At 32.3% G+C, this 26,718-nt stretch overlaps 1 protein-coding gene across 1 annotated transcript in view; it reads right to left on the reverse strand.

The window, feature by feature from the left end:
- SPATA17 (spermatogenesis associated 17) overlaps positions 1–26,718 on the reverse strand; it is a 245,377-nt gene that overhangs the window by 178,039 nt on the left and 40,620 nt on the right. Inside the window, exons 4-5 of the mRNA XM_063115289.1 lie at positions 20,803–20,853; positions 8,636–8,739 (exon numbers count right to left, since the gene is read on the reverse strand). Of these exons, the coding sequence (XP_062971359.1) occupies positions 8,636–8,739; positions 20,803–20,853 (155 nt within the window). The remainder of the gene's footprint in view (positions 1–8,635; positions 8,740–20,802; positions 20,854–26,718) is intronic.

Consider the following 26,718-nt stretch of genomic DNA (forward strand, 5'->3'; position numbering starts at 1 on the left):
ACATAAGTACTCTCTAGAGCAAAACTGCCAATTTATGCCCTTAAGATTATTATAGATTAAGTTTGGCTCACTATGAACTCACAATTTTTTTAATCATAAATATATAGAGAAATGAAAACACCATGAAATTTGATACAAACAACGTGAACAATATTACAATGATCAGATGCTGAATATAAAACTAATTAAATCAATTTAAAATAGAAGTTTAAAAAGAGCAAACAACATGAAATTATAACAAATAAAAAGGCCAGGATGATTTGAAAAAGAATCAAATAATACTTTTAGAAATGAAAAATATAGTCACCAAAATTAACTCTATGGATGGACTAAACAGAACTAGTGAAACAGAATGTAGATCTGAATAAATTATCCAGAATAAAATGTAACAAATAGCTAAAAATATTAGAAACATAATGTAAGACAGATATGGAAGGTGGAATGAGAGTGCTTAATATATGTAAAATCAGAATTCTAAAAAAGGAAAGTGAAAAGAAAATGAAAGAGATTAATACATAAAGAAATAACTGCTAATAATTTTTGATAAGTGATGAATGATAAATACAAATCCATAGATATTAAAAGTATAATAATATATATTAACATATAATCAGTATGATAAATAAAACCATATCAACACCAAGACGTATTGTGGTAAAACTATAGAATACCACACAAATGTAAAAGCATCCAGACAGAAGACAGATTAGCTACAAGAGAATGACAACTCAATTGACACACAGAAACAGGGGAATTATGTCATCTAAGTGTTGAGAGAAAATAACTGTCAAGCCAGGATTGTATGTGCTGAAAATATTTTTTAATAATGAGAGCAAAATAATGATATTATCATAAAAAACAAAAAGTGAGAGATATCATCTCTTATCTTTATTGACAGATTTCTAAAAGATAAGTTTCAAGAAGAAAGAAAATGACTCCAGAAAGGAAAGCTGAGATGTAAGAAGCAATGGAGCTAAGAAAGTGGCATTTAGGATTGTCACAAATAAAGTTTAGCTCACTATGAGTTCATAGGACAACACAAAGGAAAAAAATCCACCATGAGAATTGATACCAACAACCAATAGTTATCTATTTTCAGTTATGATAACATAATATAAGCAAATTAAACTTTCTTGTTACAAGACAGATATCAGAAAACTGGAATATAAGAATCCATTTTATGCTTCATACAAGAGATATATCTAAAATATGGAAATATGGAAAAATGGAAAATAAAAGGACGTAAAATTATATACCAGGTAAAAAGTTTAAAAATTATTACATTTTGTAATGATGAATATGCTAATTATCCTGACTTGATCATCACACATTGTACACAGGTATTGATATTCAACTGTCTACCACACTAATATGTATAATCATTACATTTCAATAAAAAAGAAATAAATAAAAAGAACATTAGTGTGGCTAATACAAGATTAAATAAACAAAACAGAATATTATTAGAGTGTCGGGCCTTAAAAACTAACACCACCTTAAGTGACATTACGAGCATCACCATTATGGGCCCACAAGGGCGTATTAATGTGGCAGCCTAAGACGGCACTGGGAGGAAGTAGGGTGGGGGTGTCTGCGGGAACCTTGCCTTAGCCCTTATTGGCCAAATATGTGCTTCTGCGCTCGTGGTTGCAATAGCTAGGCATTGAGACAGGGTGCATGCTCTCTTGACCTTTAAGCTGATAAGATTATGTAAAAAACCTCCCTTCCCCATTTGTCTTTAAAAGCAAGTGCTTGTGTGATAATAAACGGAACTGCTCGACAGAACCCCTGCCACCTCTGAGTGTCCTTTAAACCGGGCTGGTTGGGGCCGGTGGTGTGCTCACCTCTCTTCACGGCTCTCTTCCCCCATCTCCTTCCAAAGGGGACAGGAGGGAAAGAGGAATCCAGGCCATTTGCTCGCCCACCAAAGAACGAGGCTAGGGCTGTTAGGGTCAGCCGGTGGCGGACCCGAAATTAGAGAAAATAGATATGAAAGATTTGATTATTCATCAAGATTAAACAAAAAACTGTTAACACCTTAGGTACCTAACAAAAATTAAAAAGACAAAATACTTAAAGCAAACATTGGTAGAAATAAAGGGACAAATTCGCAATTCCAATCAATATAATGTGAGATTTCCACATTTCTCTCTCAATTATTATATAAGATAAGCAACATATTTAATAAGCTTAAATGGTAAATGCAATTCAAAATTTAGCAGATTAAAAGAGAAAAGTAATGTAATATAATCATCACAATAAATGCAGAAAAGCATTTGGAAATATTCAAACTTCATTTATGATATTTAAAAAATACTTAGTAAATTAGGTATAGAAGGAAATTTTCTTAATCTGAGAAACTATGTAATAAAAATTTTCAGGAATTAATATCCTTTTTAGTAAAATATTAAAAGTTTTTTCTTTAAAAACCACCATGTCACTATCATCTTTCTAGGCAGCACTGAACAGGAGATCCTAATTAATGCAGTAAGATGAAAAAAAAAGAATAAGATTGAAATGAAACAAACAGAACTATAATTATTTTAAATGGTATGATCATTTATGGAGAATCCCCCCCCCCCAAATCAATAGACCATTAAAATCAATAAGATTTTAGCAGGGTGGCTGGATAGAATATTAATATTAAAAAAACTAATTACATTTTTATATACCAGGTACAGTTAAAAAATGCAATTTCAAAAAGATATCATTTACAAAGAAACAAAAAAAGAAAGGTTCCTAGGAATAAATTTAACAGATGATTTTTAAAAGTTTTAAAACTTCACTCAAAGACATTAAAAAAGATCTTAAATAAGATCTGAGTAAATGAGATGTGTTTAAATCACAAACTCATTATGGTACAGATGTCATTTCCCCCAAAATTGATCTATATATTTCTTGAAATTTCAATCAAATTATTTACAGAAGTTTTTGGAGAATCTGACCAACTGATACTAAATATTTATACAGGAGAACAAAGGCATAAGGAAAACTAAGATACATACAAGGATATTTACTGAAGCTCTATCTTTGTGATAACCAAAAATAAGTAATAATTATCCATCACTAGACAACTGACTGAATAAATTAAGATTTATTCATACAACAGAATGCTACTAGGCAGTCATTAAAAAAATAGAAGGAAGTTCCTTAAGTATGAAGCAATATTCAAGTTATTATTTCTAAGAGAGAAAATCAAGTTAGAGAACAGTGTTTATGGTATAATTTTCTAAAAATGAAGGACATATATGCTCAGATATAAATAGAATTTCTCTGGAATAATACATATTAAATTGGAAAAAATGTTTTCTTCAGAAGAGGAAAACCAGAGGGCTAGAGGATAGGGAAGGAGAGAATCTTATTTTTATACGTCTTGGACATTGAGAGAGAGTGTGTGTGTGTTTAAACATACAACAGTTGCTTGCTCAGTCTAAGGGACTGGCATTATTCATCGTTGGGATATAATATTCTTTGGTTTAGGACAATACTTTAAGGGACTTTTTAGTTAAGAAAAATAAAACCAGTAAGTCACGATGAGGGTAAAGAAAAAATAAAGATAAATTACTTGGCATAAGAACGTAACAGAGAACTTTAAAGTTATTCACAGCAGTTTGAGAGTATTGGGGAGCTGGAGACGGACTGAGAACCTAAAACTAGGTGAAAAATGTAAGGGAAAAAAAGAGGGACGAATAAGAGAAAGGGTTGGAGAGAAAAAAAGAAAAAGAAAGTGAAAAAGAAAAATCATGAAAATACTAAGCAGGGTCTTATGGAGCAAACAAAACCGTAAGAAAACTACCCATGTGGAGAAAATCCTGAATTGTTAGGAGTTGTCACTATTATATTATACTTTATACACCATCACCACCATCTTCACCCCTCCTACCCATCACATTAAACCTTCAGTGAAAGGTTGCTCACAGTTGCCTTCTATTGGTGGTATAGTTGACCAGCATAAGAAGTGCGGAGGAGAAAGCAGTGTAAAAAAGCAGCAGGTAAATGCAGAAAGTGAATGAAATACAGAGTGGAATAAAGAATTCATCCAAAACATGCCACCAGAAAAAAAAAAAAAAGCTAATTAAGAACCAGAGGGTATTGAAAGGTGGGGTGCACTGGAATTCAGTTTGAAGATTAAGCTATATTTATTTTGAATATTAGAGGATAGAGTGATTTCAGAACGTCAGAGAATTTGACTACATTGTGTTAACATTTGCTTGTAAATGGTACTAAGAATTTCACATACTTTCCAGCACATAAAAAACATATTATAAATGTTATCTGCTTTTGTGGTTATTGTTATGATTTCTATTTACTAAGCTGTAAGCTCCACAAAGGCTAGCCCAAGTCTATCCTGTTAATTATTGAATCCCCAACATCTAACTTAGTGCCAGGCCCTTATACTGAAATAAATATTAAATCACTAGTTATTAAGTCAAAGAAAAACCCGGTATTCTCAAAACTGCAGCTATCTGACAAAGTAAAAAATATAGTAGTGTTCCAACTATAACTATCACTCATTTTTTCATTCTGTGAACATTTAGTCAGCAAATATTACCTTGGACCTACTATATGCCAGTAATTGTGCTAGGCATTGAAGTTTCAAAGATAATTAAGATAGAGTGTCTGACCCCCCCCCCCATTGATTTCACAATACAAAGGCAAAGGCAAACATGTAAGTAAGTATAATACCACAGGGTAGGTGGTATCAGATAGCTTTGCATGAGAGTCTTTAGGCGCTCAGATGAAGTGTCCTAGCTCCAAAACCAATATTTAAGTAGCTTGTATATTTGCATGGCAGATGAGAGGTCAAGAGAAAATGGCATGTGCAAAGTCTTGGAGGTCTAAGGAAATTAATGCCTTTTAAAACTGACAAGACATTCAGAATGGGTGAGCATAGGGAAATGAGACTAGAAGACATATGACATTCTAAGAAATGTGAATCTTATTCTAAAGGCAGCACAGAGACTTTAACGGACTTGAAGCAGAGAAAGTGATTTGAGAGAGATCTCTTTTCATACTGTCTGTGTTGAAGAATGGTAAAACAAGAAGAAAAGAGAACTGTTAAAATTGTCTATCTCAAGAGTCCAGGCAAGAGATGACAGAAGTCTGTATTCAAAGAGCAGGTGGCTTGGTGGAGGACTAAGCAATTTATTTGATAAATAGTGAGAGGGGAAGGATATTCAGCTTAAAAAGTTACCAGATAAGTTCAATTTCAAATGAAGCTGAAGCTCGGGACTAGAGTGGAGTCATGTGTCAAATACATATAAAGTTTTTAAAAGTTTACAAACAAATCATAGTTTAGATATAAAAGAAAACAAAAAGTAGAAACACAGAGCAAGATAAAGAGAAGTTGGAATAACAATTAAGATGAGAAGGTAAACATTTTGGTGCTCGACTGAAATGCAACTTAGCTTGGATGGAAAAACAAAATCCATTTATTTGCCTTTAGAGAACAACTAAAACAAAATTACATATACAAGGTGAAAAACTCAATAAATTCCCTAAAGTAATAATTGTACCGACCATACTTTCTGACTATAACACAATAAACCTAGAAATAAATTTGTTTAATGTATAAATTATAAGAAAAAACCCAAATACTGAAAATGGAAAAATGAATTCCAAAGATGGAGTAAAAAATGCACATAGAAAATGAGAACACTATGTATCAAAATACATGTAATGTGGACAATACTACACATAGAAACAAGCAGTAGCCTAAATACTTTAATCACTAAAAAGTAATAAGCAATAATAAACTTGCAAAGCAAGAACTATAAGAAACTTTATATGGAGCAGGAGTAGTAAAAAAATATCTCGATGTTGTTTAAAATAGCAAAAAATTAGAACACTTAACATATGTAATAAGGATGTATTTTTTAAAAAAGCTATCGTGAACCATGATCTTGGTATATTTATTGACATGAAAATGTTCTCAATATTTTGTAAATTGAAAGACAGGAGGTTAACAATACTATACTATATTAAGCCATTTAATAAAGTATACATGTGTAAGCACAGAAAGAAAATAATAAACTAACATTTATTAAATGCATATGATATACCAGGAACTGTTTAAGCATTTCACATATACTGATTCATTTATGATCATAATAAACTATGTAGTCATTCTATTATTACCCCCACCTTATGGATGAGGAGATTTAGAGAAAGGGAAGTTAAAGAATTTGCCCAATGTCAGATAGCAATTAAGTGGCAGAGGCCTGGAAGAACACACATCAAAACATTCATAGTGTTTATTTCTGAGTGATGAGATTATAATGACTTTTTGTTTATTTCGTTTCAGGTTATTAGTATTTTCAGTTTTTGTACAGTGGATATGTATTAATTCTGAAATAAAAATTTTTAAGATGAAACCAAGATATTTAATTAGGAAACAAAAATAAGTAAAAAGACAAAGTCTGAGAGGTATTTCTCTGAAAAATAACAATAAAATAGGTAAGTCTAACTATGTGATAACAAAAGAGACATAATTTTAAATAATCAAAATAAAAATGATAAATGATAAATGGAATAAAACAACTAAAATATATATTTTAGTCAAACTATTATAAATAATATCATGATATATTTTTAAATGTCATTGAACTAAGTACTTGTCTGGAAAGAAATAAAATTGACTCTTTTAGATTTATAAAATCTAAATAAAGGTTTGGAAATGTTAAAGATTTACCCACCCCAAGAGGCTCTAGGCCCAGAGAGTTTTATGAACTATTTCTTTTAAACTTCTAAAGAATAGTCATTCCCATGTCATATAACTTACTCAATTCATCTAATAAATATAGCAAAAACATAATACCAAGACCTGACAATTGCAACACAAGAGACAAAATTATAACCAATTATACTTACAAAAGTGTAAGTGTCCTATATACAACATGAATATAATTTTGTAAAAAATCAAAAGAGTAATCAACAATGGCCCAGAGTTAGATGTATCTGTAAAATACACTGATGGTTTAATATTAGTATATCTATTAATATAATATACTTCTATGCATGTCAATAGGTGAAAAAGAAAAAGAATCATATATAATTATTTCAATAGATAATGAAAAAGCATTTGTTAAATTCAACTTCCATTCTTGGTTTAAAAACTCTGAGAGGTAGAAATAAGAGAATATCTCTGTAAAATGATAAAGAATTCTACTCTCAAACAAATTGCCAGCACTCATACAACAGACACTCTAGTGACTAGAGATATGCCCATTAAAATAAGGATGAAAACAAGGATTAATGGAAATACCTGTGGAATAGAAGATACAGGCCTTTCCAAAACCACATTTCTACCTGTTCTTTCCTTGATGACTTTCTCAGGGCTTGGACTAGGGGGAAGCAAGTAAGGCCCCTAAAATGCAAAATTTAAGGACATACCTATTCTCAGGGTTATAAAATTACAGGATTGGCATTTGCATGACCCTCACAGTAAGCACCTTCTTCAAATATGCACTTTTAAAGCCTCACATGTCTCATGCAACTCCCAGCCCTGCTCCTATTCCTTCTCTCTCACGTACTTTATTAGCTCTTCCTCCTGAAAAGCTCAAGTTGGCCATTTGTAGGTAGCCAAGCAATCTCTAGAACTTTACATTTCTCAAGAAGAAAGTGAATAGCAGCCCCCTATGGTTCACATGTTTGTGACATTTCCAACTTCTCTCATTGACTAAATCCTGTTGAAGCCTCCTCAAACCTTTACTGCTCTTTCCAAAGAAATCAACTTAACAAATTCTCTATATTTAATCTACAAAGATAAGGTCCTTTTATATTCACAACATACGTGACAAAATTAATAGTTAGGAAACTAGTTTTCAGATATTCTTTATGATATACATTATTTTACGGTCTCAGACAAAACTTTTATTTTAAAAACTTATTGCCAATTGTTCTCTCTAGTTCAAAAAATTGTAAGAGTAAAATAAGATAATGTATATGGAAAAAACTGTCAAACTATATATAAATGTCTGCTAATATTAATTACCATTTCCTTTTCATCTAAATGTATTATAAGCACATGGTCACTTATATGTTATTAGAATGGAGCATATCATGAAAGAAAACAACTAAATATTTTTGAAGTAATATGAAAATGCAATATAAGAGCTTTGGAAAAGCTGACTAAATAGCATTGTAATACCTCTACTTTGTATAAATCTACAGAGGATATCCTGTAATCTAAATCTAGATCCTCTCTTCCTATGTGTTTAAAAAAATTAAAAATTAACCTATTTAATATATTTTGTGATATTTTCTTTTCTGAGATACAAGTTCTTGCTATTGAACATGTTACTCAAAATGCTTCTGAGGCTTATTTTATTTAAGGCATCATCTGTAGGATAAATCCATAACATTACGACATAATTATGCTAAAATTAAAATACTTTCCATAGAACCAATATATTATATACATAATCTAATTTACAGTCAAGACTATAAGATAATTTAAAATATAATAATGATAACTTTTTAAGGTAAGTAGAATCATATGTCTATACCTTATCACTAAATTTCTGTCTAAATATCACTGAATTTTAGAAAGTATTTCTAAGTAGGGTAATGATCAACTTCTATTGAGTAATTTTCCTAAAATTTTACCTAGTAAACTTGTAATTGTACTACTCACCTAATTGCATCATTGGTCTCTGAAACAGCTTTCAGGTACTCTTTCAAATAAAAATAATTAAACACATACTTCCGAATTTTATATCCTCTCCACCATCTCTGAATCTATTGATGTAAATAAAAAGATAAAAAATGCCATTGAACATTTTAGTAAAAACATTAATAGTTCTTCAAAATCAATGTAATTAGGCAGATAACTCATGTCAAATAAAGTCCTAGGCTTTTCCAATATATTAGTTAAAAATGTAGGTTGTATTCATAGACTTATTATATTAGAAAGATAACACATAACTATATACTATTAAAATTTATTTGTAAATATTGACAATTATTTCACAAAATAATAAACTGTAAAATTAACCACTGAAAGATTTTAGAGTTGTCTACAAATTCCAACCATTTCCACTTCCTGGGAAAATTGATTTTTTTTGTTTTTCATAACCAACTGGCTTAAAGATTGTATTTGGATGCATTGAAATAAATATTTTAAATAGGCTTTTTACCTAAAGCCTCTACAAAAAAACTCTTGAAGTTGGTAAATGATTTCAGCAAAGTTGCAGGATACAAAATCAACACACAAAAATCAGTAGCATTGTTTTACTCCAACAGTATATTTCTATACTCAGTAGCATTTTTATACTCCAACATGCAGAGAAAGAAATCAAGAAAGCTAGCTCATTCACAATAGCCACCAAAAAAATAAAATACTTAGGAATAAAGTTAACCAAGGATGTGACAAATCTCTACGACAAGAGCTACAAACCACTGTTGAGAGAAACTGAAGAGGACACAAGAAGATGGAAAGATATCCCATGCTCTTGGATTGGGAAGAATTAACATTGTGAAAATGTCCATACTACCCAAACTGATCTGCAGGTTCAATGCGATCCCCATCAAAATTCCAATGACATTTTTCTCAGAAATGGAAAAAACTATCCTAACATTTATATGGAATAACAAAAGACCACAAATAGCCAAAGCAATCCTGAGCAAAAAAAATTAAGCTGGAGGAGTAACAGTACCTGACTTTAAACTGTACTACAAAGCTATAGTAGCCAAAATGGCATGGTACTGACATAAAAACAGACACACGGATAAATGGAATAGAATAGAGAATCCAGAAATCAACCCGATACATCTACACCATCTGATCTTTGACAAAGGCACCAAGTCTACACACTGGGGAAGAGACTGCCTCTTCAGCAAATGGTGTTGGGAAAACTGGATATTCATATGGAGGAGAATGAAACTAGACCCATACCTATCACCATATACCAAAATCAACTCAAAATCAATTAAAGAATTAAATATGCACCCCGAAACAATAAAACTCCTCAAAGAAAACATACGGGAAACACTCCAGGAAGTAGGATTGGGTACAGACTTCATGATTATGACCCCAAAAGCACAGGCAACCAAAGGAAAAATAAACAAATGAGATTATATCAAACTAAAAAGCTTCTGCACAGCAAAAGAAACAATTAACAGAGTGAAAAGACAACTAACAGAGTAGGAGAAAATATTCGCAAAATATACATCTGACAAAGGATTAACATCCAGAATATATAAGGAACTCAAATTTTACAGCAAAAAAACAAGTAACCCCATTAAAAAATGGGCAAAGGAGCTGAACAGGTATTTCTCAAAGGAAGATATACAAATGACCAACAGACACATGAAAAAATGCTCAACATCACTCAGCTTCTGGGAAATGCTAATCAAAACCACTTTGAGATATCATCTCATTCCAGTAAGGATGGCTAATATCCAAAAGACTGAGAATGATAAATGCTGGGATGTTGCAGAGAAAAAGAAACCCTCATAGACTGATTGTGGGACTGCAAAATGGTGCAGCCTTTATGGAAAATGGCATGAAGGTTCGTCAGACAATTACAGATAGAAGTGCCATATGACCCAGCTATTCCACTGCTGGGTATATACCCAGAGGAATGGAAATTATCATGTCGAAGGGATACCTGTACCCCATGTTTATTGCAGCATTATTTACAATAGCCAAGAGCTGGAAACAGCCCAAATGTCCATCAACAGATGACTGGCTAAGGAAAATTATGTATATCTACACAATGGAATTCTACTCTGCTATAAAAAAGAATGAAATACTACCATTTGCAGCAACATGGATGGACTGAGAAAAAATTATATTAAGTGAAATAAGTCAGGCACAGAAAGAGAAATACCACATGTTCCAATTATTTGCAGGAGCTAAAAGTAAATAAATAAATACACAAACAAATAAATTTGGGGGGAGAAGACACAATGATCACAACAATTCCTTGAACTTCTTAAGACAAGTGAACAGATATGATGTTGATGGGGTGGGGGGAGAGGAAAGTGGGAAAGAGGAATTGGTAAAGGGACATGAAAATCAACTATATTGTATATCGATAAATTAAAATAATATATAAATAAACAATAAATGAAAAATATACAAATTGAATTTAAAAAAATAAATGGGCTTTTTAAATTCAATGATATCAAAATATGTAAATAAAATGTTTTGTATTTTAATCATGACATTTTAATACTTCTTTAACAATAACACTAGCTAGCATGTATTAAGTTCTCCTGTGCCAAACACTATTCTAAGGGTTTTGCTTGTATTTATCCGTTTCATCTTTAGAACACTTCCATGAGATAAATACTCTTATTTACAGATTAGAAAACAGCTCAAAAGAGATTTTACATAATTTTCCCATAATTATACAGCTATCTGTGATGGATCTGGGAATCAAATTAGGGCTTCAGAGAGCTCATTCTCTTAACCATTGCAATATAAAACTGGAAACAAAGCAAACTGCAATTTTCAATTAATGAAAATTTCTATTGAAATTATCTGCTTTTTATATCTCTTACTGCAACGCTGACATTCAAGTAGTTTTATTTTTACCAGAACATATAATCAAAGTGTTTTTTTATGTAGATGAGTGTTGGAGATCTAAGAGATCATACTTAAGTGGGCTTCTAGATATCTTATAAATCCCAGTAATCATGACAATCAATTAACTTTCATAAGTTCTATCTTTGCTAATACAACCTCTACTAGAAAAACTCAAAGCAAAAATAATAGTGTATGATATTAATTTTGTGAGAAAAAATACCTGAACTTCTTTAAAGGAATAGAGGAAGAAACAGTAAATACTGAGAAATATTAACTTAGCCTTACTAAAGATTTAACTTCATTCCCTAAAATTTTCCAAGTTTACACATCTATATGAATTAATTCTAATATCCCTCCTTAAAGTCCTCTTCCTCCAAAAAAGATTTTTTTTTTTTTTTTTAAATAGGAAAGAGTAATCTATGGACTAGGTCCTAGCACACTGAGTTTTATCCCCAAAGCCTAGGCTATTTTATCTAAAAGATAATTCTAAATATTTACAAGTTGAATGTTGAATCAACAAAGAATAAACAGGAAAAATGTTTTACTTGTATTCTGATCCTTTATTTTTCTGTTTTAAAACATGGCCATTTAAAAGGTATTTTACATTCTGAGATATTGAATGTAAAGTTTCTGAGGAAGTATTTCAGTCTAGCTCCCAGTAGGAAAATGGTTAAAATAGCAGAAAATATGCAAGACAGCTTGTAAGAATAATTAAATCAGAGACAATAATTCTAGAAAGTAAAACTGAGTAGTATAGCAAACTAATGTAAAAAAGTTGTAGAAAGTGACTTTCAAAATACTTTTCAAATGATCTTATTTTAGAGATCAATTCTTTAAAGATTCAAAAGTTTATCTTTCTAAAATTATATACTGAATTTAGAAATTATCTCTCTCTAATTTGACAAAAAAAAAGGAGGAACTGATACAAACCACTTTCCTAATGAAAAAGAAGAATCAGTTGGAATATGTGTAACATACATAAATAATACATGCAAATAAGTGAGTATTTTCCTGGCTTGTCTAATTTAATCATGATAGCATCATTTTGAGGTGGGGGGTCATTATTAGCTTCACTGGACAGAAGAGGAAATTGACGTTTAGAGAGGTTGAATAATTGCTTAAGCTCACATAGCTGGTTGGCGGACTTCAATTGTTTCAGCATATTTTTATTGCATATAAAGTAACAATTTTATTAAAGAAGAGAATACTTGTAATCACATGCACTGACAGGAAATCCATGGTCAGCAATAGAAGTGACTCAGGTTGCATGGGAAAATATCATTAAATTCTAAATAAAATAAGATTACATATGTCAGCAAACATAAAGGATGCATGCTGGAGTACTGAAAGGAAAGAAATGAGAGCGGTTTATGATTAGGTAAAACCAAAGTAGTAGGTATTTCCATTTCTGAGAAATGACATCTGAAAGAACAAAAATTGAAATTGGCTGAAAATCTGTACTAAAATGGGAAGGGTTTCTTTTACAAACAAACAAACAAACAAACAAACAAACAAACAAACAAACAAAATCCAATGACATAGGCTCCTTCTCTCTCCAAACCCAGCAACCACTGGAAACAACACCAGCCACAGCCAGTGAGGCTATAAGTGGTGTGCTCTCAGGGAAACTTCTAACACCATAACACCCTAGACATCCACCCAAAGGCAGGCTAAAATGCCTTTGCAAGACAAATCCTTTTATTCACAATTGGGTATTAAAGGGCATAATAAGTAAATGATGGTTAAACTCATCCACACTAAAGTAAAATCAATCAGTCTTTAAGTGGCTTGGCCAGAGATGAGCTGGAAGAGTCTGGGCATTTGAGTGGGAGAAGAGGCTGCCATCAGCGAAATGAAGGATCTAAAATTTATTGAGCTCAATGAATGTGCCAGGTATTATGCTAACTGCTTTAATTCTCAAATATCCTTGTGAATAGGGAACGATCTCCATGTTAAAATTAAAGAAAAGGAGATTAAGTAATTTGCTCAAGGTCACATAACCAGTAAAAGAGTAAATGGTGGAATCAGGATACAAACCCAGGACTGTCTTACTGCAAAGCCTGCACTCTTTCTCTGAAACATCTTACATATATACTATATAAAGGGAAAGAGTCTGTGTGTATTCTTTACTTTATTATTATTATTTTTTTAAAGATGACTGGTAAGGGGATCCTAACCCCTGACATGGTGTTGTCAGCACCACGCTCTTCTAAGTGAGTTAACTGGCCATCCGTATATAGGGATCCGAACCCGTGGCCTTGGTGCTATCAATACCACACTCTCCCAAGTGAGCCACGGGCTGGCCCTATGTATTCTTTACTTTAAAGGATACCATTTTCTTACATTATAGGGATCCCAGTTTAATCAATAGCTAATTGATATACAGTAAGATACAATACAGGTGAGATTCTACTATACTTTCTGTTATAGCAATAAATGACATTTTGAATTTTGCCTAAATTATCTGTTCATGTTCTAGTACTAGTGAATAAACAATTTTTTTAAAAAAGTACTTTCAAGAGGCAAAATGAACTTTTATAACATTTCTTCTTAATTTCAAGGTGAATGGGTTACAAATTTCCTGCCCCCCCCCAAATGGCTCCTATTCATGTCCTTCAAAGTAATTAGAAACTTTCAGAAGTGATTGGTATAAAACAATGATTGTCATTGATCAGCTCTGAATAGATAATTTTAAACAAAGTCATTGTGTGCTCAGCAGATTACAGCTTGTTAACTGGCAAGTTCTAAATGACCTCTTAAGCTAGTCAAATCAATGATGCATATTCCTCATTAAGTAACATCAAAATGTAAGTGGTCTTATAAATAATGTTTATTTTAAGCACTAAAACAAATGGCAAAATCTTGATATACCAAAAGCCATCTGCTCATAGAAAAGATTTTCCCTCCATTGAGTTATCTTTTTTTCCTGAAAATCCAGAGTAAACTTGATGCTATTCAAAGAAAGAAAAAATGTCTTCTCTCCTAAAGTTTAAATGAAGACACAGAAAACAAATTCATTGATGATAATCCACCTAGAATTAGAATTAATGCTTTACATGTATATGAGAGCATAGAAGTAGAATTCAGTTATTCAGAATTCAGTTATTATTTATTAGAATGCTCAACATTCCAGAAGACTATAGAGTGAGCAAAGTGAGTTTACCAAATTTTCAAAAATAAAGATTTAAAAAATAGTAATGTAACCGAAGTTTTCACTAGTTATCACTGCATAATCATGTCAAAACTATATATATATGAAAATATTCAAAAATATAAATATATATGAATATTATAAATGAAAGTATAGTTTTATATATACATGAAAATCCTAAATAGGTATTTTTTGCAGAAAATTATAGATAATTATTCCATATGCAGTTTCTTCTCTTTATTATTCTATTTCCCCACTCTACTTGACTTTATACTTTCTTTCTCCACAAATCTATTTAATCATTTCACAATGATATTGGTACTAGAAGTAACAGAAGGGGAGAAGAAATATTCTTTTGCATGATGATGGGACATTTAAATATCTATCCATCATCAGGTAAAAACTTGAAGAGGTCTAGGTGACCCCTTCCCATCTTCTTCCTCAGGGTGACATTGAGGGATACTTTTCTTCTGTGAATAAGATTGTGTTATTCATTCTATATTTCCAGAACCCTAACATGCTGTTCAGAATACAAGAGACCTTCAATATCTTTTTCCTGAATTAATTTACCCATCTCTATCTATTTCTTCCTGTCTAATTTAGAGGTCATTACTGTAAACACAAATGCTCACCTCATAGTATTGTAAATATGAAAATAGTATTATAAATAGCTTAGGTGACTGATACGAGTTTTTATATATATTTGACACATACTTAACCATTTTTAAGTAAAGCCATCATATAATCTTTTCTTATTTTTAAAAAATATTTTAGACACAAGTAAGAAACGAAAGAACATGTTTATTTGATGTTTAGTTAATTTTCGTAAATTATAATTTTATTATATAGATCCAGAGCTCTAAGAGGAAATGAACCAATAAAGTTATGACATTTTGCAAATTTTTTGTTTTAAGTGATCTTTAGTCTAGTGTTCCTTTTGTTACTATAGTTTCTATTCTCCTTAAAGGGAGCTTTTCAATCTGAAATAAAATATTTTGGAGCACTAAAATTAAGTAAAATGATTTAAAATAAGATAATAAAGAATCATTGAAACTCTCCAGATTCTGGAGAGTTTCACTAAGTATATGTGATTGATCAATAAAATGGATAAGGACTCCAGGGTAAAAAGGAATCCTACTCGAAACAATCAATTACATCTGTAGTCCTTTAATACTCTGTAAACTTTAGATTATTTTCATTTTTTTCATTCCCCATAGATCTTTGAAACTAGGAGAAAAAAAGTCTGATGAAACAATTTTATAAGAGAGATCTCTAAGATACTGCATAGTAGCACTTCCTGAAATTTGCATTCACATGGCATGGCTACAATTGTCCTAGGACAGACAAGGAAACCAGGACTCAAGATGTATGAGATGACCCAATGGAAGTTTTTCAAATTTTTAAATGGAGTTTACTTTTGTTAACTTCCAGAGTCTGTGCCATATTGAGGCTGACTGTATGTAATCTTGGTCTTGGGTTATTTTCCCCCTATAAATGGAAGAATTAAGTATAAGGTATGTGTTATTCTTTACAAGAACCTTCTTCCCGGCTGGAGTCATCCAGTAAGCAGAAGCCATAAGCAAGAGAAAACACTAAATATTAAGAACCTTGACTCCAAGTGCTGGGAAAAAGGGACAAGTAACAGTCTTCAAGATGGATAAAATGATGCCACTAACCTGCACTTTTTAGATTCCCAGGGATATTTTTTAATAGGCTTTTCATACATAAAGGAATTCTTGCCCTCATCCTTATAGTATTATTAGGAACCTGACTCTCTTAGCCCAGTATTTGCTGGGCCTGAGGTGACACCCAACTGCTTACCTATATGCATACTAACATCAGAAACAGAGTATCAGTTCTTCACCAGGCTGTAAGAAGATATACAATTGTACATATAGATGGGATGGGGCAGAAATTAGCTTAGCAGCTGAATCAACTCATGGTGTTTGTATAAGATACTAAAAACTGTTCAAAGAGATACAACCGCAAATAAATTTGGAGGCCAAATTTAAATGGGATTCACAATGGAGTGGCCAAAATGCTGGAGAAAAAGTAAAATCCTAACCTGGAATAAAGTCAAATTGAAGACTATAAAAGAAATAAAATGTCACACAGAGAAACAGGAGTAATAGGGCCCCAGGAGATAAGATAAAAATTTACTGAGCAATTTTATTGTTGTATTAATTGACTGTCAATGGCCTAGCAGCACATCAGCAACAGGGGTTTTGTAAAGGCAAACTGTAGGTTCTGACAGCAGTTTATATCACAACAAACCTCCTTCAAATCTGTGTGTTATGATACTTCAGCAATATCCTAAATCTCATGAGGTCTACCATTCTCCTTTGAACCGTACTAACCAAATTTTACCTTTCCACATGTAATTTATCCACACCACACAGTCTAGTCAAGTAATCAGAGAGGCTAAAAGATCCTTCAGCAAAGATTTCCAAAATGGGCACTTAGGGACTTGGAGAAAAAGTATTTAAAGCAAAGGACTTGTTTGTACTCCTTGTTTAGAAAAACTGGGCAAGCATTTATTAATTTATTCAAGGATATTTATTTAACCACTGACTCTAAGCCAAGCATTGGAGATGCAAAGCTGAAGAAGATAGGATCTGGGCCTCAAGGGACTTACAGCGTGTGGAGGGTGGAGACAGGCATGTAAATTAGTAAGGATAATAAAATGTTACAGGTTCTATAACAGAAGTATGTCGATAGTAAAATAGTGACATAAAAAGAGAGAGTGATCAATTCTACAGGAGTAGGGGAATCGTAAAGTCTTTAGTGAAAAGGTGACCCTTTAAAAAATAAATGCAGCAAATCAGGATATTAATATCTATTACATAAAACAAAATCACATACATATAATTTGTTCTTCATTACAAAAGAGTGACATCTATTAAGGGATGGATAGGCTATAAATAAATTTGTGAAACTTCTCTCTTTTCAGGAATGTTCCACTAGCATCTCTGATAATTTAATATAATTTAGTTGTCATGCCAGCAATCAATAGAAAAATATATAACCTGCAATTGTTTCAGTTCATGAGTCAAATTAAGACAAAAGTTTTTTCTGATATATTGTATTTGAAGGCCTTATTCATGATTTGGGTGTGTGTGTATATATATATATATATTTATATGAATGTATGTATGTATGTATATATAAATATGTCTGAACATTATTGGACATATAGATTTTTGTAGTTATCTGTTACTCTGAGAAGTTCTTCTTCCTGGACACTCACAGCCACCCACGTTCAAATCTTTTATAGGGTAGTCATTTTGAACAGAGTTACTTAATAGCTTATGAACTGAAAAGGCAGAGCTGCAGTTATTAGAAGTAAAATTTCAGCTAGTGGTGTCCAATTAGGGTTGTAATCTTCAGATGTGTACATCACAAATACATGTGGAACACACAATGGGAACGTAAGAACCCAAATGCCCCAAGGGATCACACCCTGATCACATAAGTCCTTCTCGGCCACACCCCATCATGGCGCTGGTTGCCCTCTAAGTAGGGATTGTATTTTAAGCCAATCAGCCTTCCCTAGAAGCCCTATATATATGTGTGTGTGCTGCCTAATAAACGAGCTCTCTCTGGTGGTTCGTCAACTGGTGTCGACTCGTCCTTTCACAAACAAATTGGCTAAAGTCCACTTACAGATTAATTCATTTCTGGTCACCGGTCACTGTGATCAACAATGCTAAAAATTAATCTTCGTTAGGGAATCACTATGCAAGTGAGCCTCCTGATCCCCCAATTTAGGAACATGAAGTACCTAGTTACCAGGTTAACTCATCTCAAACCTCTGAGGGAAGTCTTTGAACTATTATTAGAGAAAGATTTCTATTTCAAATTTTCCACAGTAATCTTTACATACTTCATATAGCCCCTCAGAAATCCCTGAGTGCCTTTAGGGGATCATTCCAACCTCTAGATAATGCTCAAGTTTCTCCTCTTACCAGTATAATCCTCACTGCATTCCCACCCTACTCATCTCTCAGGGAATTGTGTCAAAAAAAAAAAAAATCCAATCTTCGTAAGGAGACACTTGCTTTGAAAGGATTATTGCAGTAGGCAGAGGTGGACTACTGCAATAGGAAGAACACTTTGACCATGAGATTTACAAGAGTAATGTCAAGAGATAGGAAAAAAAATGTTTTTCTTTTATAGGAAGGTATAAACAAGTCTAGAAAGAATCTGATGTGGGAAAGTGGGATAAAAGGGTGGCATGATTGGAGAGCAGATCAGAGAACATTTTACCCTGAAGCCAGCCTGTTCTCAGAAGGGGATATTAAGGATATGCTGTATGATAGCTTAACTTCAGAGACCTGCAGGAAGGAGAGAAGGTAAATCACAATTTGGTTGATAAACATGTTGTTCCAGCTGATCAGCAGGGCAAGTAGTTCAGCTAATCATTTGTGAGGTAAAGAATGGGAATCTGGAGAGATGTGTCTGAACTTGCCATAGTGCGGAATGCCTCTGTCTTATCTAAGTCATGTGAAGAAGAGTGCTTTTTTTTTTTTTTTTTTTTTTTTTTAGTAAGCTGTTTCCAAAACACAAAAGGGTGAGGGGATTTTTAACCTTTGCTGTTTTTCAAGATCACAGGACTCAGGTAAAGTTCAATGTTGTCCGCTGGCATGAGTCAAAGACAAACTGACATTAGATAACACTAAGGAAATAAAGCTTTCAGTATGATGTTGAGTAAAACATTCAACCTATCAAGTGGCTTGTATGATGTGGGTTTCTTAGATATGCCTAATCTAGGTCATGGAAAGTTAAGGATTCAAGACAGATCAGAATTCCATATGCAGATCTGGGGCTAAATCATAAAAGTGTATATTTTCCAGTCTTTCTGTACTTCTCCGTTGTAGCACAGAAGACAGGGAAGATCTACTGTGATCTCTCCCTGGGTAATTTATGGGGATATCTAAGTGTTTAGCCATTAGATGCTTTAGGTTCTCAGTCATCTCTTTTTACTTTGGAGACACATCTGACATGAATCAAGCAGAAAAGAAAGAATTTAATGGTGTTAGGAGTATGGTGTTAAGAATCAAAATGTCCTAAATTACCAGACTAAAGCATTCCATTAAAAGAAAAATCAAATTGTTTTCCTAAATGAATATTACTGAAAAATGTAAATAGCTCGCTGTAGCTGGAATATCTGCCTCTGGCTCAGGAAAAGGAGCACAAAGATCTGTCTTTCCCTTGTTTTTTTCCTCAAACTCCAGGAGAGCAGACAGGTGAACAGAGAGATACTGCAGATTGCCCCTAGGCTAGGCTCCCAACACATATATACCTGTAGAGGAAAATATCCCTTCTAAAAACAATATATATAGTAAAAATAATGTTAATTTACACACCATGGTTCAAGACAAGATATTCAGAAAGTATTTTACTACCTTGCCTCACCCAAAATAAAATCTATTATTTGCAGAATTAAGAATTAATAGGTTAATGAAAGAGAATATAATAAGGCAACACAGGTTTTAAGGACAAGAATGAAATTCACTTAAGAAATGTCTCCAATTATAATAGCTTGGGAATTACGCTATTACCATATTGTCCGAAACATAAGAAATAAATATTTGTTGTGCCCATTACCAAAATCTGTGTGGAAATCAAGTTCAAGCCCCATAATAGCTAAATTCAACTTTCTATTAGGAAAATAACACAAATGATAGAAATAAAACTTCTAAGCTGGAAACTGACTTTATTACTGCTAAATCATATGAATAATTTCTAATTGATTTGTATTTGGCAGAAATCTTATATATTTGAATCATGTTCATCTATTTATCACAATATTCTATATGTCACATGGAAACTAATACATTGCTTCGTTAATATTTACAGTTTTTTTCTAGTATGGATCAGAGTTATTTAACATTCTAAAACATAAGCATTTATAATTAAATGGTTTACATTTTGTATTCTAATTTTTAATACTGCCAAGACTATTTAGCATAACTAACTTTTTAACTACGTACTCTTTTCTCTCTTTATCATTAGCATATCAATCAAATTTGCATTATTCTGCTTTGCTCATTTTATTAAAAGGGAATTCAGGGCACAATTGACTTTTCATTTGTTTAACAAGTGAAGAAATATTTACCCTGACAGCCATTGCATTGTAGAAATTCATCTTCATAGTATAATATGCTACCTGTGAATCAAGAAAAAAAAAAGATGGCATACATTTCAGTTATACAAAGACAGTGCGGCCTATTTTTACATATAAAAGATAAGGATCTTTATACATAATACATAATAAGAGTTCTAGGCTTAGAAAAATGAAATCAAACTTTGTATTGAAGAGCTAGGCTTCCTAATACATAATGCAAGCTTAACCTGAAAAATCTATGGTAGTCAAACTTGGAGCTAATGGAGATATATGATCATAAAATGCTCTCTGCTGAGTTTGATAATCAATGGTGCTCTACTGAGAATAGAATAACAAAGCAGAAATATTCACAAGTGCTGGTGACACGTAGTATTGTATGATTTATTCACTGGGGTTCTTTTAGCCAAAACTCACAGAAACATAAAAGGAATTCATATTTCAAGCCGTCTAGTTTAATGAAAAATTCAAAGAAATGCTGTCTTCAGTTGAAATCGTTCAAGGATATGGATGCAGTGATGGAGCAAAATTGTGTCTTCCAACCATCTATGCAAAATGTTATGTACTTAGCTGCCTCCTGAGTAATCCTTGGGAATTCTGTTTCATTTAATATTCATTTTAACACCATAAAATCATAAATACAATGATATCATGTTACAGCAAATCTCTTGCTACAGTGAAGGCTTCCAAATGTCTTGGTTTCTTTCTAGTAAAGACACATTCATCTATTAATATACAAATCTCTGGTATAGTAAATAATCATTTAGCAACATAGCTTATTTTAATGAAAATATTGCTTTAAATAATGCTTCCACATCTGTTCTTTTAATTAAAGATATAAAATTAACATAATTCATGACAATACAGTAACAGTAAAAGCAATGAAATACATATTTTTCAACATGATATACAACTTTATCCATTTTTATTCAATCAAAATTCATTCAACAAATATAATGTGAGCCCAGGCTATAGATATTAGGTTTCAGGCAAAAAAAAAAAAAAAAGAAAGAAAAGTGCCTTAAACGTTTATGGAGGAGTTTTCTTCTGTGTGACAAACAGAAATTCAGATATGAGAGTTTCACTGTAATTAGTGTTGTTTGAATTGCCTGGTCTGATCCAAAGCAAATTGTCTGTGGAGAGCAGCAAGGCTGGATTACTTATCAACAGTCTGAGCAATTAAGAAACAGTTGGCTGCAATGTTGTTTACAAATGAACACAATCATGTTACTTCATTTTCAATTCTCTTTGTTATAGCAAGCAAGGCATAAGTCTTGGTGTTTGAGGTGATTTAAAATATTTACTTTAATAACATATTTCTTCAAATCACAATGAAACAGATATTGACATTAAATATTTTTGTAAAGAAGAAATATATTGGAAACTATATATTCCAGATAGTTCTAGTACAGAAAAAGATGGTTATCTTCATTGTTTAGTTAAAGGGGAGAGTGTGTGTGAACTTTTAACCTGAGTTCAATTCCTGACTTTACTTTTACCATCTGTATGGCCTTGAACAAGTTACTTAATGTCTCAGTCTTGATTTCCATCCTTACAAAACAGGGCATTACATGCTTCATTGAGTTGCTGTGAAGATTAAAATGAGATAAAGTATTTAAGGTGCTTGGGACATAGTCCATAGTTATTATGAGAGGGATTATCAATAGTGCTAATCATTATACATTTTGGGGCTAAAGATACATAATTTAACTCTATATATGTAAAATTCCAAAAAGTATAAAGGGCTAAATTTTCTTATGAAGTATTGAAAAAGACAGATACAGCTTTTGAGATTAAGAATTCTGAATTCGGTAGTTAAAAGGTGAAAAAGTAATTTGATTGCAACATATCATTCTCAAGTGAATCACAAATTGATACCACAATCATTCACAATTCTATATGTCAGATGCTTTTAAAAGTACCAAAAAACATATGTGACAGAAATATTGTATGATTCCACTTATTTGAGGTTCCTAGAATAGTCAGATTCATAGAGACAGAAAGTGATTACCAGGGGCTGGGGGAAGTGGAGAGTTATTGTTTAATTGGTACAGAGTTTCAGTCTGGGATGATGGAAAAGTTCTGGAGATGGACAGTGGTGATGTTTGCATAACAGTGTGAACGTGCTTAATGTTTCTGAATAGTACAGCTAAAAAAATGTTAAAGTAGTAAATTTTATGCTATATATGTTTTACCACAATTTTTAAAAAACACTAAAAAATTATATGTAAATGTAAACTGCATTTCCATAGCTTTCTAGGAGATATATTTAGACACTTTAAAATTTTGCAAATTTTCATCTAAGTCTTTGTTTCTCCAAACTGAATAATAATGATTTGTTACATTAATGTTTTTCATTTTAGTTACATGAATAGTTAAAATATAACTCATATAAAAGCCCTTGTTATTAAAATTATTTTCTAGAATTCTGTCCTAAAAGTGTTCTTTTTTTTTATTGCTTTCCATGGAGTTGGGTAGGCCAAGAATATACTGGCTACTAAATATTAAAAACATACTCAAGAATGACAAACTATTATAATTTCTCAGTGGACAATAGTCTTATTTTCCTTACTATTTATTCATTTTTTATTCCTCTATTAGTAAGACACCAAGTCTTCTTTAAAGGGGAAGACTAAAGATATGGCATAAAAATTAAGCATAAAAGGAGTACACTGTTTTACTGTAATGAAAACATGGTGCTCAATTATAGATAGCCACCAAATGTTCGTTGAATAACTAAAAGGCAAAGGGAGGGGGGAAAAGAAAAGAGGAAGATAAAGACAAAGAGAATTAATTATCTTACATTTATAACAGGTAGAGTAGGAAGAATTCCTGGGATGAAAAAAAGCATTTGAATATCATCAACCTTTGGTAGTTGTATGGCCTTTGTCATACAACCTCGCTCAACGTTTAGAAGGCTTGTGAAACTTTTCTTTGGAGGGTATATACTTTTTGAAAATATAATTTTCTGAATGGTTAATATCCATGTGGACTTTTTGGACAGAGCTGCTGTTCAGTGAAATTAGACCAGAATGGTCCTACTTGTTATTAATAACTGGCGTCCTTTCTAATTTTTTGGTCATCAGTTTTGATAAATGAGTGACCCTGCTGTATTTTGAATATCGTCCTGCTTATAAAACAAACTTCTGAGTACTCAGTTTCACCAGTGGCTATGTCTGTTTTCTATTTTATACTGAGGATTTGATTCTCTCATTTTCACCCATCATTTCTGATTATTCCCTGAGCTTTGTCTTCTTTTCCCGTGACTGAGCTATTTAGTCTTCATACTGCTTCATCTCATTTTTAATCCATTCTGAACACCTCCTCTAGATTACTCTTGTAAAGTATTGCTTCTATCAAGTCCTTTTTGAATTTTTAAAATCATAGACCTTCAAATAGTTCCCAAATGCTTAAGGCAAGGCATCTTAATTGCTGATTGATATAACCAACACACTTGAGTATTTCAGATCACTAGGAGAGAGAGATGAAGTCACAAGATAAGGCACATAACACTTAACTTTTTTATTTCTTGAGTAGGGTAATGACTACAGATTAGAGTAGGTCCCATATTTGAGTTTCTTTTTCTTTTCTTTAATTAGGCGAATTACAATGGGGGGTGTGGAATAAATGAGAACCACTCTCTTACAGGTCAAAGTGATAACTCAAATTTCACCACAATCAGGTCCCAATATTTTTTCCTAATTATCTCTCACTTAAACCATGATCTGGTCAAATCATTGCACATTTTTCTTCTCCACTTCCATATTCATATTACTTTCCTTGCTTGAAATGTCTTACCATTCTTATCTAGCTGTCCAAATGCTATCTCTCCTGTTTTTCTTGCAAGCATTTATAGGAGAAACTACCTTTTCTCCCCTACTCCAAGTGCCAGCAACTGGAACAAGAAGCTAGCATTTTCCTAGCTCTAATGGGTGGGTACTTTCAAACCATTTCAAACCAACAGACATACTTCTTAAAACAAACAAACAAACAAACAAACGAAAGAAACAAAAATAACTTTGAATCTTACACTTTTCAACTCTATTACAATCATTTTTTGGTGTTGTCACCCTTCCTTAGGCCTCTGGATCACACTATCCTCCTTCTCTCCTTCTTGCCCCTCTCCAACCTGCTCCAACCATTTGATATAAAATATTTGACACCCAGCGAAAGGTCTTACTCTTCATCAGAACTCCTGCCATTATCTCAAGACTTTTCATATGCACATGGGCAGCAGGTTCAATTACCTAATCTCAGAATTACCTGCCTTTCTCAGTCCCAATGACCTCCACTTGAGTTTAGCCTTATATTCCCACAGCATGCTCCAGATGTGTCTTAAACCCAGGCTGCAAATTCCTCTCCTTAAAGCCCTGGTGACTTGATTTCTATTAAAATGCTCTTCCACCTAATTTAGACAAATCTAGCACAGATCTCTCCTTTACCTCAGTTTTAAACTCCTTCTTCACATATTTTCATATGCAATATACAACGGCTACATAGTATTTTGTTATACAAACACACCAAAAATTATTTAGTCTTTCCTTTATTGTTGAGCATTTGCGTTGGAAACCAAGAAAAGATGAGTTTCAAAAAGAAAATGATCAACCATTTCAAAGCAGAACTTTTAAAGTAATACACATTTATAATAAATTTGAGTAATGTAACTATATAACGTGACCAGATCAACTGGCTTTATTTGCTGGGTTGAACAATAAAGAGAAAATATCTGCATTAATTCAATGACAATGGAAGCTTCAAAGCCATGCACATATAGATAACAGATCTGATGAGCCTGAGCCTTTGTTATTTTTCACATCAGTGCCACCCTCATTTCCTAATTTTGAGTATAATCATTAAAATGATTTATTATCAAGCAATCATGAGTATTTTGTGCATATGCTTTGCCTTGTTTGCTGGCAACTGATAAGAATCTGGTCATTATCAACAGGTGATTTTTAAAATAACCTTTCTTTTTCCATTAAAAAAATTAAAAGCCAATTATATTCTTTCTCCAACTTACTAAAAAGCAAATTGTTGGTATTTATCATAACACCATATAATGGAATTTGATAGTATATGGCATCCTTTGTCCCATTTAAAGTTAAGAAAACTTCCTTTCATTGCTACTCTTTTAAATAATCAAATAGGAAAACTTTGTAAGAAGTATTGAAATGGTAAGCCATATATGAATATTTTGAGCCTTAGTTGTCAGCAATACAGTAAATTATTTTATAATTTGAACAATAATATCTTTTTAAATCATAATTATCTGTAATTATTCTACCATAGGCTATTACTACATTTCAACAAAACAAAATTTAATTATATTGCCTGCTAATGTGGGTGCTATACATATGTTATTCACTGGATGATCTCAATTCAAAACTATATCATTGAGCTGTGTAGGATTATAGTTATATACATTTATTTCATGATAACTCACATAGAATTAATCGTGTATTGTGATAGCCTTAATACTTCCCTTCTCTCAGAATGTGGTGACTAAAAAAATAGTATATTTTGTAGTAAACGGAATGTAAATTATGTAATAACAAAATATAAAAAAGAAAAGCAAATTTAAAACTATGACAATATGTATACAAACTGTCCTGTACAGTTTATATTGATAAATTCACTCAGGGAATACTCAAAGTGCTAGTGCTCTAGAAGAGGCAGGTGAAAGGATATTTCAACATTTTCTTGTTACTATTGCCTATGAGAATGACTATTTTTATTTCACCATTTATGAAATAAAGCAGTGAGTGGTAAGGAGAAGCTAAATAGAATATTATATAGCTAAAAACAAGCAGGGTCCCAAAACAGTAGGACCATTTTGTATCCAATGGAAGCAGCAAAATTATACCAAGAATTCAACATGCATGAAATGCAGGTGCATGGAGCATACACACC

Source organism: Cynocephalus volans, chromosome 11 (genome assembly GCF_027409185.1).
Source record: "Cynocephalus volans isolate mCynVol1 chromosome 11, mCynVol1.pri, whole genome shotgun sequence".
NCBI lineage: Eukaryota > Metazoa > Chordata > Mammalia > Dermoptera > Cynocephalidae > Cynocephalus > Cynocephalus volans.